Here is a 16,614-nt window from a genome sequence, read left to right as displayed (position 1 = left end):
ATGTCACCTGGTGATGGTGGATGAGAATTTATATGAAAATGACTCTAGAAGACCAAGTCTTTCAGCCAAGGCTGTACTGAAAGTTTATACATTTAATGCCGCTTCCCTGTCACCATATGAGCTCCAAACATGAAAAATATACAAAGATATAAAAATGTAGGGTTTTTTCCCTTTGGTATGTCTGTGTGATTTAAAAAAAAAAAAAAAAGAAAGGTTAATTATCTCATGGGTAAGACACAAAATAGAAATGCAAAGAATACTGCAGACAGAGATGTCCAGGAGTTCTATCTACTCCTGTGTGCTCATAAAGCTAAAAATATCCCCAGAAAAAGCCTGAGACCTGAGCTAGCTTACTGCTGGAAATCAGAGAATGTGGAGGGGGAAGCCGTACACCATGATGAAAGACTTTATAATCTGCCTATCCAGGGAGATGGCAGGAGGCAGACAGCCTCAGCACCAGGACCTGACCGTACTGCGTGCTGGCCTGGTGGTGGTTCTTAGATAGTTGTAGCTGATGTGAACAGAGGTCCCAGCTACAAACAGATTTTACTCTGGTCTGGGATCATCAGAGATAGGAAGTAGGTAATAGGAAATTCTGAGCTAGGGCAGGATGAGTACAGAGAGAAGGATAAGGGGAAAGCAAGTGCAAAATCACACCCTAAACTGTAATTCCAAAGTACATAAGAAACACTAGCACTAACGAAGATGGCCAGTAAATTTAACATCTGACTTATCTCCTCCAGATGGAATGAACAGAACCTAAAAATGACTTTAATCTGGAGCTTTAAAAACAAGTAGGTTGTTACACAGGTTATCTTCATTGGCTGTATTTTAAAATTCCTCAAATATAATTTCTTATTATATATAAATCTTAAAGTTTTAAATGTTGAACTTAAACTATCCAGAGATTGGAAACACAGTGTGATCATTATGTTTAGAATCTGAAAGAGCCCTGGATAAGGCTGTGTTCCCTAAGAGTCCTGAAGTAAGAACTTCCATGGTCCCTGCATTTCTGCAGCATGCTCAGAGACTAAAAGACAATAGTGGGATAGTGTGTGATGGAGAAATGGACGTGAATTGCCAAGGTGAACAACACAGAGGGAAAAGCTGAGCCAATCCTATAACAGAACACTCATTTTGACAGAAGGATGGAAAAATGGACATAATAAGAAAAGATTCCTAAAAAATAAACATGGCTTTATAACTAGATTTTGGAGAAGGAAATGGCGACCCACTCCAGTACTCTTCCTGGAGAATCCCATGGACAGAGGAACCTGGCGGGCTATAGTCCATGGGGTCGCAAGAGTCGAACACAACTTAGCAACTACACCACCACCACCACCATAACTAGATTCAGGTTAAAGTTGGAATGCTTTGCCGTGCTACCACGCTCAGTTGCTTCAGTCATGTCTGACTCTTTGCAACCTCATAGACTGCAGCCTGCAAGCCTCCTCAGTCTGTGGGATTTTTTTCGGGCAAGAATACTGGAGTGGGTTGCCACTCCCTCCTCCAGGGGATCTTCCTGACCCAGGAATTGAACCTGTATCTCCTGCGGTGCAGGTGGATTCTTTACCGCTAAGCCACCAGGGAAGATCCAGAGTTGGAATAAACTTATTAAATTCTCCATCTTCTCTGCCACAGAGCAAAAGTATAAGTATTGATATTTATAAAGCAAAATAACATGCACATTAAATTGAGAGATCCTAAATATACACGATGACCATTTGATGAATGAATGGCTGAATGATCAACTCATTCTAAGTCAGAAAAAACGGTGAGGCATTACGCATATTCTTCTTACTCTTTATGTTGGAACTCAAAAATAAAAGCTCTGTGAAAAACCAAATCAATCCGTTTCCAGTAACACATCAAAAACATGTTTCTGTGGTATTCAGTCCTAGAATTTCATTTTCCTGCTCCAACTGCTATGCTGTTATATATAAGCACTGGCTGCTTGAATGAATCACATGCTATCCCTTCATCCGAGGAGGACACAGGAATAGATGCTACTGCTGCTGAGTCGCTTCAGTCGTGTCCGACTCTGTGCGACCCCATAGATGGCAGCCCACCAGGATGTCCCGTCCCTGGGATTCTCCAGGCAAGAACACTGGAGTGGGTTGCCATTTCCTTCTCCAATGCATGAAAGTGAAAAGTGAAAGTCGCTCAGTCGTGTCTGACCCTCAGTGACACCATGGACTGCAGCCTTCTGGGCTCCTCCATCCATGGGATTTTCCAGGCAAGAGTACTGGAGTGGGGTGCCATTGCCTTCTCTGGAATAGATGCTACTAAGTGCAAATCATTGGGGGAAAATAATACACTTTGCTTTAATCCCAACCAGAGTTGCGGCTGACGGAAAGAAACACTCTCATGAAAAGTTGACAAAGAGGGTGAGATTAGCCACCCTCACGAAACTAGAATTCCTAGGGAGCCATGATGTATTCTGGAGGAGGGCATGGCAAGCCACTCCAGTATTCTTGCCTGGAGAATCCCATGGACAGAGGAGCCTGGAGGGCTACAGTCCACAGGGTCACAAAGAGTTGAACACAACTGAGCGACTAAGCATAGCACAGCACAGCACATGATGCATTAGACAAGGAGTAATTTTCGTCATTTGTTTTTAACCCCAGAAGCAGGTGATGACAGTAATGGGTGAAAAAATTATTCTTCCTAACCTCTCAGGGGAGACCTTGGAGAACTCCTCAAATGCCCCTATGGCAAAATCTCATTTGTCTGGAATTATAGGTTCTATTACTACAAAGCAGTATTGAGAGGTGACAAGCTCCCTGTCCGAGGCAGTGTTGGAATGGAAAGACCCGTGATGAGGTGTCATAAATGTGTGGATGTGCGGAGGTGGGTGGTTGCTTGACTGTTGCTTCCAAATCTGGAATCAAGGACTCAGGGTCAATTTAGGTCAGTGTGTCCCATGGAGGAAAAGCAAGGCCAGAACAGCCTGCAGACATTGAAAAGGCTCTGAGACCACTTTGCTTTAAACCCACAGCTTTTGGACAGCCCACTCTCTACTTAACTGAAGGTGAAAGAATTATAATGATTAATGTGCATTTACTGCCACGGATCTAAAACCAGCAAATTCTGCCAACAGGGATTTTTTAAGAAAGGAAACCAAGGAACAACATATAATTAGCTGACAGTTATTTAGGAGTTAATTATTCAGTCCTTTGTTTCACTTCTTCCTACTTAATTCCTTTTGACCACTTCTCTGTTGACTTGCTTCCCTTGCCCATTAGAGAAGTGAAGCAGGTGAGACTCCAAGTTATAAGGGGGCATTCTGTGGCTGGAAGCAGTCATAAAAGGTTTGGTAAAAGGAAGGAAAGGAGGGCAGGAGGATGTTATAATTACTGGAAAAGTGATTGTTTGCTTTTTTGTTTTGGTTAGCGGGGTATAAAGAAAGTGTGGGCTCTGAAGTCAAACAGAATGAGCTCTGGTTTCTTGTTTCTGCCACTTAATAGACAATCCTGTGTGTCCTCAGGCAGAATAACTTGGTTGGTCTGACTCAGCTTCCTTACAGAGAAAACAGGAATATCAATATCTGTGTTGGAAGACAGTGGCAACAATTGAATAAAATAATGCAAAGAGCCAAATACAAATTTTCAGACTCTCAAGCTGCATTATGAAAATTTTCTAAAATTTACTCCTCTCAGATAACTAAGATATGACTAAAAGCAAATGTTCTTAAAATGAGAAGTAGGAGTTCCCAAGTAAATGTACACATTTTAATCTGCAAACTTCTTGATTTAAATTTGCTCTTGAAATTTCCATTAAACTTTACCTGTCGACTTCCTTGCTTGGAAGAGCAGCTGCTTGTGCTCCTTGAAGGTGAGACCAATTTTTGGGATACCGCAAGGCTCTTCTCATCACTCATCCTGAATAGCGTGTCACTTGGCCTCAGTGTAGTTAGAATGCCATCAGAAGACAGTGGAGCAGGGAGTATGGAAGTCCCAGACAGGCAGGTGGCTCAGCTTTTATCCAATATGTTTTAAAAGCATTTTGGATGCCCTAGAAGAAATCCCTAAAACCAAAATAAAAGAATTAACAAAAAGGTCCAGGCATCAGACATCATCTATAATTAGCCACTGAATGTCTGAAAGTGGTTTATCTACACTACAGATTACAGATCCATTACGATCCATGATGGTTAGTCACATCAGGGGCTGGGAAGAAAAAGATGCTTTATACCTATCTCTTATTGAAAATTATGGTGGTGGTTTTTCATGTATGTGGGTTTTCATGTAGCTTTGCAATATGACAGGCTTAAGAACACTAGCAGAAAATCTGAGTCCAGACACATAGAAAATCTGTACCATAAAAAAATCCCAAATCACAGTGAGATACCACTTCATACCCATGATGATAAATAAAAAACCTGAAAAATAACAAGTGTTGGAAGAAACTGGAACCTCCAGGTATTCCTGCTAGAAATTCAAAATGGTGCAGCTGCAGTTGACAACAGTCTGGCAGATTTTTAGAAGTTAAACATAGAATTATCCTACGATTCAGCACATACTCCTATTTATATACCAAAAGAATTAAAAAAAAGTATTCTAACAAAAACTTGTGCAAGAAGGTTCACAGCAATGCTGTTTACTCACAATAGCCAAAGGCAAAAATAACCCAAATGTCCATCAACTGATAAACGAATAAATTACATACTGTAAATGATAGGGGTCTAGATGTTTGTGCCGCCCCCCAACCCCACCATCCAAATTCATATGTTGAAATCCTAATGCCCAATGAGATTGTATTAGAAGGTAGGGGTTTGGGGAAGTGTTAGGTCCTGAGGGAAGAGCCCTCATGAATGGAATTACTGCCCTTATGAAAGAGACCCCAGAAGTCCCCAGCCCCTTCCACCATGTGAGGCTACCATGATAAGCCTGCCACCCAAAGAGGGTACTCTGACCATACTGACATCCTCATCTTGGACTTCCAGCCTCTAGTCCTGTGAGGAATAAATTTCTATTGCTTATATGCCATCCAGTCTGTGACATTTTGTTAGAACAGCCCAAACAGACTAAAACAGTATAATCACACAATGGAATTATTTATTCAGTAATTAAAAGGAATGAAGTACTGACACAAGCTATAACATAAATGAACCCTAAAACATTATGCTAAATGAAACAGCCAGACATAAAAAATACCCCACATATTATGTTTCTATTTATATGAAACATCCAAAGCAGGCAAATCCATAGAGACAGAAAGCCAATTAGTGGTTGTCAGGGGCTGGGGGATTTGAGGAATAGAGTTCAGCTACAGGGTTTCCTTTAATGGTGATTAAAATGTTCTGGAACCAGTATATTGTGAAAGTACTAAATGTCACTGAATTATATACTTGAAAATGGTTAAAAAGTTAATTTCATGTTATGTATATTTTACTACAATTTTTAAAAATCCCTTTCTATTTTTTTCAGGGGATGTGGTTGGGGAATTTGTTCTACCAAAGGTTTCTGGAGACATCTAAAAAAACTACAACATGGTGTAACAAAAACCATGGGGAAAGCAGAATTTTCCATATCATCTATTAGTATATTAGTAAGGGCTTCCCTGGTAGCTCAGCTGGTAAAGAATTCACCTGCAATGCAGGAGACCCCAGTTTGATTCCTGGACAGAGGAGCCTGGTGGGCGCAACTGAGCAGCTAAGCACAAAACTAAAGCAGTGGTCATCTGGTGAGTCCGTACTACTTACGGCCAAGCACTTTAATATGGGTTCCCCACACAGTGTCTCATTTCATCCAAGTCTGATGGGATGGGTATGATCTGTGTTTTACAGGGGAAAAAGCCAAGTTCCTAAGAAGTTAGGTCACTTGACCAACCACACAGCTGGCAAGTGACTGAATCCAGGCTAGATGCCGGGCCTATAACCTTGGTGCTGGAAATGAGCATGCCTGGGTAGCCAGGGCTGGTGAGAACAGCTATTGCCCCATCTCTGGGACCTAAGAGAACTGAGGAGCTAAGCTAGGAAGACTCAGGAGGGAGCGCATCAGAAGCCAGCTCTGAAGAGGCAACGCTCCATCTTTTCCACAGCACCGATCTCCAAGGTGGCGGGTATCTCTGGTGGGGAAGGGGATGGACAGGACAGACGCACAGACCCCTTTATGAAACCGAGTCCCCTGAAACTGAGTTCCATGCTGAACTGGTGATTAATCTCCCTATCCAAAACTTTATTCCCTTTCTTGTTTCACACTGTTCCTCCTCAGGATTGAAGAGTATCAAAGAAACAAGGCAGGAGCCTGTGGAGCCTTCGCAGGACAGACCAAGTTTCTGAGACTGTTACGTCACCAATCCCCATCCCCACGTCCTCCGCCTGCCTCTTGTTTATAGGAAAGCTTTAGTTTCCTAGGTCTCCCCTGAGTCTCAAAAGGCTGGCTCAAGAGTTAATGATTAGGAAATGTGATGATGTAGAAACAAAGAATGGCTTTGGGGCCAGGAAACTGGTAACAATTTAGACCATAAACCAGCAGAGTCACTGAACTCCCAGTTCCATAAAAGATATAAAGGACTCAAACCTGTTTTTGCTGAAATCAGGACCCCACCAGATGAAAACTGCTGACCACAAGCATGGAGACCCCCGACTGGGTTGAAACTAGAAGACTGGTGATGTTTGAAACTTCACCTTGATGCCAATCAGTATGAGGACTGTGCAAAAGCTGATCACACACCCCGCAGCCCCCTCACTCTCACTGTCTTTAAAACCTTTGTCTCCCAACTGGCAACTTGGAGATGGTCTTAGGACATTAGTCCACCATCTTCCCAGGTTGCTGGCCTCCTGAATAAAGCAATTTTTCCTTTTCCACCAACTCTTGTCTCTTGAGTTCTGGCCTTTTGAGCAGGGAGCAGTTGAACCTGGGTTTGGTGCCAGCCTCCTTTGGTTACATTTACAAGTGGTTGGCTGTACTGCCCCTGGCCAACCCTTCAGCTCTTTAGAGGGGAACCACTGCCTTCATCCACAGCCCTGAGTTAAGGATGACTAACATGTTTAGGTTTTGCCTTCAGACTTTTATTTAACACACTAAGTTCAAAAAACTTCTACAACTTTCCCAAGCATGTTAACAATAATTGAAAATTTTTTTAATCTAATTTATTTGGTTCTTAGTAAATAATAAAGAATTATATAGCTGTCCAGGAACAAGCTAGTTAAATATTATATCAAACTTCTGGTTAATTGTTAAATACTCAAGTCTACTATTCCTTTCACTAACACTTCTAAAATAATGAGTATGCCAAGGTCATAAAATAAAACCAAGACAACAAAGAAAAACATCAAAATCTCAGAAAATAAAATAAAGGTAGCTATAAGTCATAGAACTCAATTCCCATGTTGCTTTTATAGAGTTTCCCTACAAATCTATGTATTCATCATATATCGAATCCCAACAATAAATAAGACTAAAAGCAAACCAACACCAGCCTCCTGGGAAGTTAGCTTTACTTATGGGGCATGACTAATTGTACCTAAAGTTAGAAGCAAATGCAGCCCAGTTAAAAATGAGAAGAGAGGCTGTTAAGATATATCAACAGTGTGTTTAAAAGCAGTGTTCGCTGTTGCTATTTAAGAACGAAAGAAAAAGAAAAACCTGATGGGAACCCCAAATGATGAAATGTCTGTGGGGGCAGCCATTGCCATGACAACCGGTCTCACAGTGGATGAGAAATGCCAACAAAGGGATTCCACTTTTGTGTGTGTGTTTGTTTTGTTTTGTTCTGTTTCAAGGCTGAGATGCCAACAGTGAGAGCACGGGACAAGGTGAAGTGTGACATGTGCAGAGGGATAGAAAAGAGCACTTAGGCCATAAAGCAAGAGTCAAAATTCTGAAACTGTGCCAAATCAGAAACACCATAATCCTGTCCTAGAGTAGAGGCATCTGATTAAAAGAGTCATCTTTATCTTTTAACCCTGTCAAACTTCACCTTGCAGGCAACAGCAACTAAGGCCAGAGCTGTGAGTAAGCTAAATCCCATACTCATTGAAGTTGGAACTTTGAGTAAAGACCTCTGAAGGTACCATCTGCTGTGGGCCCACCCCTGCCTCCTCCTCCTCCTCTTCTGGGTAAAAGAAAAAGTGGGCATCCACAACCCTGCCCACATCCACCCCTGGGTGAGTTTGAGATGATGCCTAAGGAAATAGATGTTTCATCCCCCAGCACCTTCCTGTCTAACCTCATCAGAAATTCAGTCAAAATTACCAGGGGCAACTTAAAGGTCAAAAGAAGTCAAATTCTGGGGAAAGGATATGTTTAAATCAGGGCAGAATAAAGAATGAAGGCAGTAGTAGCCCCAGACTAAGGTACCAGAGGAGTAAGCTGGTTGCATGGAATGAGGCAGCTATTGCCTCCAACTAATGGGACCCTGCAGGCTGGCCTGGGGTTGGCTGGGGCAGGGGGGAGGGCGCGGAGGTGGGTCACCAGAGGAAAGACCTCAATGAGAGTCCTTACACAGAGGACCTCGACAAAGGGGAGTCACATGAAAGTCTGGTGTCATCTACTCCAACTAGCTAAGTAAAAGGGCAAAGAGAAAGCCCTGTAGGGAGACAGACACTGGCCAGCGGCCAGGCCACAGATCCAGTGGTGTAAGTCTTGAAGAGGCAGGTACACATGAAAAACACTGGTGCTTTTGATCCCCCATGGACAACCTCTAACTCAAGATCATTGGTTTGAAAAAAAATACAAGAGTTTCCTTGCTCATAGACTGAGAACAACCTTAGGACAATATTTCCCCCTTAATATTCACTGAGTCAACTTATATATAGTAAAGTGAACAAATCTTAAGTGCACAGACAACCCTGAGAGCTCACATTTTATATTTGCAAATACTGACATAACCACCACCTGGATCAAGAAATGGAGCATATGCAGCCTCCCCACAAGGTTTCTGCACCCTCTGGCCCTTGATCTGCCTGGTGGGGAGCTGGTTCTTCTGCTCCTGCAGGTACTTGTCAACATACCTCAGGGACAGAGAGCTGGGACCTCCTGAGCTTGCCAGAACAGGAAATATGACGGCTCTTGTGCCTTCTGGCTAATACAAGTGTTTGTTGTGCAACAGAACTCACTCTGAGACTCACTCTCATTTCAACAAATCACCTAGTAGCCAAATCCAATAGGGATAAGAAGCTCAATGCATTTACGTCAATTCAAAAATGCTCCTTTGGGCCTCTGAGATGAGCTTGGATCCTCTCTCACCACTGCCACCCGTCTGGATAAGCAGCAGGGGCAGGTCCAAGAGAAAATGGAGCTCTGATTACAAGTCCACTGGGCATAAGAGGTGCAGACATATGCCGTCTCAAGGCTCAATTAGGGAAGAGAGAACTCCTATTTCTACCAAGAAAGGGGAAGAATAAAAGACCAAAGCACTGTCGAGCAATTTGGCAACAAAGGCTATTTTAAGACCTATTTTAGAAATGTTCACTAAGAAAAGAATGTACAGTTTGGGAAAAGACACAAAGAAGAGATTCACATCAAGACCTATGTGCCTTCATGAAAAGATGATCAATATCACTAATTATTAGAGAAATGCAAATCAAAACTAAAATGAGGCATCACCTCACAACTGTCAGAATGGCTATCATCAAAAAGAACACAAATAACAAAAGTCAGTAAGGATGTGGAGAAAAGGGAACCTTCATGCACTGCTTGTGGCAATGTAAGTTGGTACAGTCTAAGTTGCGTCAGTCATGTCCAACTCTTTGCAACGCTATGGTCTGTAGCCTGTCAGTATGGTGCAGCTATTATGGAAAACAGTATGGAGGTCCCTAAGAAAACTAAAAGATAAAATTACCATATAATCTGGAAACCCCACTCCTGGGCATATATCTACACAAAAACATAATTTAAAAAGATACATGTACCCCTATGTTCATAGCAGCATTATTCACAATAGCAAGACATGGAAATAACCTAAATGTCCACCAAGAGATGGATGAATAAAGACAACGACACACACAAAAGAATACTACTCATCCATAAAAGAATGAAACAATGCCATTTGCAGCAACGAGGATGCAACTAGAGATTATCATACTAAGTGAAGTCAGAAAGAAAAAGACAAATACCATGTATCACTTATATGTAGAATCTAAAATATGGCACAAATGATTTCCTTGTTCAGTCACTCAGTCGTGTCCAACTCTTTGCAACCCCATGGACTGCAGCACGCCAGGCTTCCCTGTCCTTCACCATCTCCCAGAGCTTGCTCAAACTCATGTTCACTGAACCTACCTGTGAAACAGAAAGAGACTCACAGACATAGAGAACAGAGTTGTGGTTGCCAAGGGGATGGAGGAGAGATTGACTGGGAGTTTGGGGTTTATAGATGCAAACTATTACGTACAGAATGGATGGGAACTATATTCAATATCCTGGGATAAACCATAGTGAAAAGAATATAAAAAAGAATGCATATATGTATATAACTGAGTCAATTTGCTGTACAGCGGAAATTAACACAACCTTATAAATCAACTATGTGTGTGTGCTCAGTCATGTCTGACTCTTTGCAACCCCATGGACTGTAGCCCCCCAGGCTTCTCTATCTATGGAATTTTCCAGGCAAGAAAACTGGAGTAGGTTGCTATTTTGTACCCCAGGAGATCTTCCTGACCCAGGGCACAAACCGGCATCTCTTGTGTCTCTTGGATTGGCAGGCAGTTTCTTTATCACTGTACCACCTGGGAAGCACTTCAATTAAAATAAAATTTTTTGTAAAGAGTTACGTGCCTTGAAAGGAGCTAGACTTGGGTTTAAATTGGTGCTCCCTTATTACAAACTCTGTTCACCTTGATCAATGTATTAACCTCTCTGATCTTCAGGGTTTCTTTATGTAGGAGACAGAGAACTGTGAGGATTAAATGAGAAAATGAGACCTGCCCTGAATCCAATAGACACTTAACAGAAGCTAGTTTCATATCCTCCTTACTTGACTTCCTGGAAGTGTCATATGCACCAAAGATACAATCCTATACTCCTCTTGCAACCAAAAACAAATAAGTACTCTACAGAATGTTGAAACATTTTTGTCTCTCAATATATTAACATTTCCCCAAATCTGTAACACAAGTGTGAACAGATTTTTTAACCGTCAAAGCAGCATGCTTACTTTGGGACAAGCCATACATGCAGAAAGATTAAAGCCACATAGTTCATCACCACTGGCTGCCCCCAAAAGCAACTAAACTTGTAGATCTGGAATGGCAGCATATAACAGAGCCATTTATTGGACCTATTAGACCTGAGGGTCTGCACTCACACATTTGGTCATGTTTTGCTTGAAAAACACAGGGTTTGCTTCCAGCCTTGGAAACAACTCCTATGAAGACCAGATGGCATACAGTTTCAGTTAATTTAAAATTTCCCAGTAAGATATGCCAACTAAAGAAGGTCCTTTACCACCCAGTTCAAGGATTAGCCACTGCAGTCACTGACCTTCAACATACCATGAAAGGATTTCGGGGTGGAATCAGGAATGAGGCACTTTGTGCTCTGCGAAAACTGGCAGAACAGGCCTTTAGATAGCTAGATATTTTCAGAAGAAATTTTATGCAAGCAGTTTCTTGCATCTTTCCATACTTAGAAAAGTACTAAAACCATTAACTAAGATATTTGTTCCTCATGACTGGCAGCAACCCCCTGCCAAGATGTGTGCTTGACTGCATGTACCCCTTCTCCCAAATCATATACCTACTGAGCTATTCTCCCAACTTCTTCGAAGCAGTCTTCAGGGCAATCTGAGAGGCTGTCTCTCAAGCTACAGCCCTCAGTAAGCCCTCAAATAAAACTAGAACTCACAGCTTTCATGTTGTATGTTTGTATTTCAGCTGACAAATATATGCATAAATTATGCACTGAAGTAACACCAAAATATGTATAATGGAAGGTCCATTTCTGGTCTTCATTGGTAAAAGAAAATTATTCAAATCCTGGATATGCATCTTTTTGGAAATGATACCTTCTGAAACATCTTGATTCCCCAAAATGTTATATGATCAAAAGTAGGGCTTTCATTATTTGACTGTAAGCTCCAAAATGATCAGAGCTTTCCAGAAGCTAGTTCTAACCACAATGCCCTTGGACAGCTGGCCCTGGCTTTCTGTGTGCGATGCTGGCCAATCTGTGTTAACTATCTGGACTCTGGATGGCTGGATTGATGCAGGGAGGCTGACATCTGACTGTCCCTGGAGGATGAGTCCTGCGGCTCAGAGGCAAAGGAGCTGCCACCCGCTCTACCCTAATGGCAGACAGCCCCTCCACAAACCTTCTGTCCTTGTATTTTCTCTATCCTAGACCTGCTGGGAGGACAGGGGTCTAGAGGTCTAAAGATTCAAATGCTTACTTTGTCACATTAAAACAGAATATCCATTTCCTCCCCCTCCCAATCCATGAAAAGCACATTTTCCGCCCTTTGTGTTCCACTTCTTCAGAGAGGAACATGTTATTGCGCAGGTCTCAATCCAGCAATAGAAATGCATGGGAACACAGATTTGGAGTGTGGCAGCTTCCATGAGACAAAAACCTTGACAGTGACACCAGGTTTAAGTTTTGTTCAAACCATTTATCTTCCACCATTGAATAAAAAGAATGAAAAGCCTCAAAATACTAGTCAGTCACTATACAGAATCCTGGAACCTAAGAGTGAATTCTGCCCAACTTTTCACGCAAAGCGAGAATTCTCTCAGTAACGTTGCTAGATCATTTCTTCTTGACCATTTCCCATAACAGAAACAGGGCACCTCAGGTTACTTTTTGTTAAAAATGCCTTTTCACTTAGAGTTGAACTTTGTCTCACTAGGACACATGGGTCCTCCATCTGCACTCCATCACTAAAGAGAGCACGATGAACCAGTTCTATCACCATAACATGCACTGGAACTACCATCACTTCCACTCCCCACCCAGCAAATCTTTTCTTCCCCAAAACGGTCACATTCACATCAGCCACTTCTTATCTGATCTTCATAATCACAGATATCCAACTCTGATTACACTTCAATTTGTCTGTGCTTCCCTGAAAATGGTTCCCAGATGTAAAGACAACTTCCAGGCATGGTCTGCTGAGAGCAGGAGAGAAGGAAACAATCACCTCCCTTGCCTTATACACACTGCAACTGTTAATACTGCCTCATTCATCCTGGCTGGGGACTCCCACCCTCTTCCCAGCACGCACTGTCCTTTCCGTTCTCTAGGACTGTGATGTGATAGGAACTGTGGAGAAGCTGGCCTGCCTTCTTTCTGAGCAGGATTCCTTATTTCCTTTAGCTGAAACTCAGGACTTGATGGTTCTTTATTATGATTAATTACCCCATATTAGTTTTGTCTCATCATCCCAGCCTATCAAGATATTTCTGGGCAGGGACTGTCATTCTGTGTGTTTGGCCAACTTTTCCTTTGTTGTGCCATTCAGAGATTGCACAGGCATGTGAATTCTGTCCTCATCCAAGTAAATCACACGGTAGATTTAATAAGAAGAGTGTCAAGGGCACTGAGGTTTTCTCCATTGCTTGATGTTAATTTGTTCATTAATTAACGTTTCGGGGACCAACTGTGCCAAGCCACTGCAAATCCCCATAACTGTAGAGTCATGTCTCATTTCTCAAAGTGCCCAGATCTACCTTCTTCAAAATCTCAAGGATCGTTGTTTAAAAGCCAGATTTTGGAAGCTCCGAAACCTTCTTTTATTATCCAAAGCTTGTGGGTTTTCAAAAATTGAGCTCAGACCAGGAGCATCAACATTACCTGGGAGCTTGTGAGAAATGCAAATTTCCAGGCCCCACCACAGACCTGCAGATTTGGGAACTGAGAGTGGGGCTGAGTCATCTGTTTTCAGCAAGTTCTCCAGGAGATTCTGACACATGGGTGTAAGGATCACTGCTGTAGTTGAATACTGCATCTCTGGCAGAGAACCCTGGGGCGTCCAGTGTACTTTCATCAGGAGATTGGAGGAGACCCTGAGCTCTTTTCCGAGGAAGATTCTGTCCTGTTTCTTAGCTTCTCCTTTAAGCCAAGGACAGCAAAAGCCAGGTATATGTGTTTCCTGTCTCCACTCCCATACTTAAAACACTCCCATCATGGTGAGTTTTCTCCAACAGATCTCCAAAAACCTGGAAGACAGTTGGCTGGAAAAATCCTATCCTGCCAAGGTCCACATGGGTACAGTGGGGCAGGCAGAGGTCTGTGAATCCCTTCATCCTGATCAGGAGCCTGAATTTCACAAGACAATCACTGTGGTCTGATCGCAAGAGTCACCACCCACAGACTTATCCTTCCTCAACACAAAGCATCTATCCCTCCAGGCTCTTGCCAAACATTATGACCTTGAACACTATACTGTCCAGACTTTATAGGCAATGAATCTCAACTCTGACTGCACATTAGAATTACATAGGAAACTTTCTAAAATGCTTATGGCCAGGCCCAAATCTATCATATTGCAACCTGGGGTGGGGGGTCAGGCTTTTATATTCTAAAACCTTCACAAGTGATTCTGATGTGGAAAAAGGGTTGAGGGCCACCAGCAAATAATCCAGAAATATAATTTGTACACCCAGCTCAAGCCAGATCATCAAATGGATGAGCTGATGGAACTGTACTATTCCGATCTGTGAAGAATTGCTTTCCCTGCACTGTCCTCTAGACTTAAGCCTCTGACCTACAATGAAAGAGATCATATCTGTAAAAACAAAGAGCTAAGCGAACAACCCACCCGAGGATACTGGGAAATTCTGTAGAGTGGTGGAATAATTGAGACTACAAGCTCTGGAGCTTCCCTGGTGGCTCAGTGGTAAAGAATCCATCTGCCAATGCAAGAGACCCAGGTTCGATCCCTGGTCCAGAAAGATCCCACACACCGGGGAGCAACTAGGCCCTGGTGCCACAGCTATTGAGCCTGTGCCCTGGAGCCTAGGAATCACAACTACTGAAGCCCACGTGCCCTAGAGCCCAGTCTCTGCAATAAAAGAAGCCACTGCAATGAGAAGCCTGCGCACCACAACCACAGAGTAGCCCCTACTTTCCTCAATTAGAGAGAAGCCAGAGCAGCAAGGAAGGCCCAGCATAGCCCAAAACAAACAAACAAATAAATAAAATTAGGGCAAAAAAGACTACAAGTTCTGCATTCAAACTGCCTGGGTTCAAATCCAGCCTTAGTAGGTGGCTTTAGGCAAGTTTTCAGCCTCTCAAATCCTGTATTTCATTTGACAGTTGGAAATAAAGCATTGCCCCAAAAGGGTTGTTGGGGTGATTCGATGAGTTAATCCATATAAAAGCACAGGAAAGGTAAGGGGGCAGTCATCTCTGGATGAGTTATTACAGGATGTTGTGGTCACTGTTGTGACAACACCACGGTGGCTGCTTTTCTCTTTTAATGAGAAAAATAAAAAGGATATATACAAATATCTATATTCCTAGCACCCCAAATTAATAGGTCTCCATCCTTATTTGCATAAACATATTTATCATTTTTCTTTTAAAAATTGTGTATAATAAATAATATCATACCATACATTTCTTTCTGCAGCTGGTTTATTTTCACTCAAAATTATCACATACATATGCATACACTGGGCTTCCCTGGTGGCTCAGATGGTAAAGAATCTGCCTGCGATGCAGGAGACGTGGGTTCAGTCCCTGGGTTGGGAAGGTCCCCTGTAAAAGGGAATGGCTAACCACTCCAGTATTCTTGCCTGGGGAATTCGATGGACAGAGACATCTGGTGGGGCTATTCTGATGGGCAGAGATGTCCATGAGACTGCAAGAGTCAGACACAACTGAGCAACTAACACACACACACACACACACCCAAGTTCATTCCTACCACATTTCACCTTGTTTGACTTATTCTCCTTTAGGTTGTTTCTGGTTCTTTGCCCTTAAGAACAGTGCTACAGGATCTGCTGCTTGGGAGGCTCTGGCCTGACTGTCTAAAATAAGCAGAACTGCTGTGTCATAAGGTAGAAGTAGTTTTAGTTTTACCAGCTATTTCATATTGCTCCTCCAAATGGCCATACCAGTTCACACAAGACAAAGATTTCTTTGAAGGACTTTTATAAGAATAGGCTGTACATTCAGATCTCAGTATCAGAGTGCCTCTCCTAAGTGACCGGTTTGTTATAGCTTTTAGTCATTGAGAATTTATACATAAAAATGTATGCCTTTTATTTGGGCCATGAGGGTGCATCAGTCAGATTGATGCCAGCACTGCTGGTGAACCTCAGTGGCAGAAGAGCCCCTCCGTGTGCTTGGCTTACCTTCATTGTCCCTGTGCTCCAATTCTCTTGACTTCCCACTATTTCCTGTGTAGCGTGTGTATTCTTGGAAACCACTTCAAAGAGTTGGTGAAATTAGATGATGTTTAAATAAGTTATCTTTTTTTTTTTTTTTTTTTTTTTAAGCTAGAAAGTTGTACAAGCTGCTGCTGGGCTCTTGGCAAGATGTTCTGACAATGAATAGTTTTCTTCCTGCTCTAGGCTGCCTTCCATGGTATTTCTTTAGGTGAGCCCTGGCCTCAGCTTGACAGTTGCAACTGCCTCCAGCGTCTCCAAGTGGGAAGGGAGGACGAGACAGACAGATGATGATTCTAGTGCACAGAACTGGAAGACAGCCCGTCAGTGAA

At 42.5% G+C, this 16,614-nt stretch overlaps 1 protein-coding gene across 3 annotated transcripts in view; it reads right to left on the bottom strand.

The window, feature by feature from the left end:
* Positions 1 to 16,614, bottom strand: part of OSBPL3 (oxysterol binding protein like 3) — a 199,532-nt gene that overhangs the window by 97,693 nt on the left and 85,225 nt on the right. For all 3 annotated transcript variants that reach the window (XM_061414324.1, XM_061414326.1, XM_061414325.1), the window contains one exon: positions 3,788 to 4,027. In XM_061414324.1, coding sequence (XP_061270308.1) covers positions 3,788 to 3,880 — 93 coding nt within the window. In that variant the 5' untranslated portion in view covers positions 3,881 to 4,027. The remainder of the gene's footprint in view (positions 1 to 3,787; positions 4,028 to 16,614) is intronic.

The sequence above is a fragment of the Bos javanicus genome, chromosome 4 (assembly GCF_032452875.1).
Source record: "Bos javanicus breed banteng chromosome 4, ARS-OSU_banteng_1.0, whole genome shotgun sequence".
Classification (NCBI taxonomy): Eukaryota; Metazoa; Chordata; class Mammalia; order Artiodactyla; family Bovidae; genus Bos; species Bos javanicus.
This window is presented reverse-complemented; position numbering and strand designations above follow the sequence as displayed.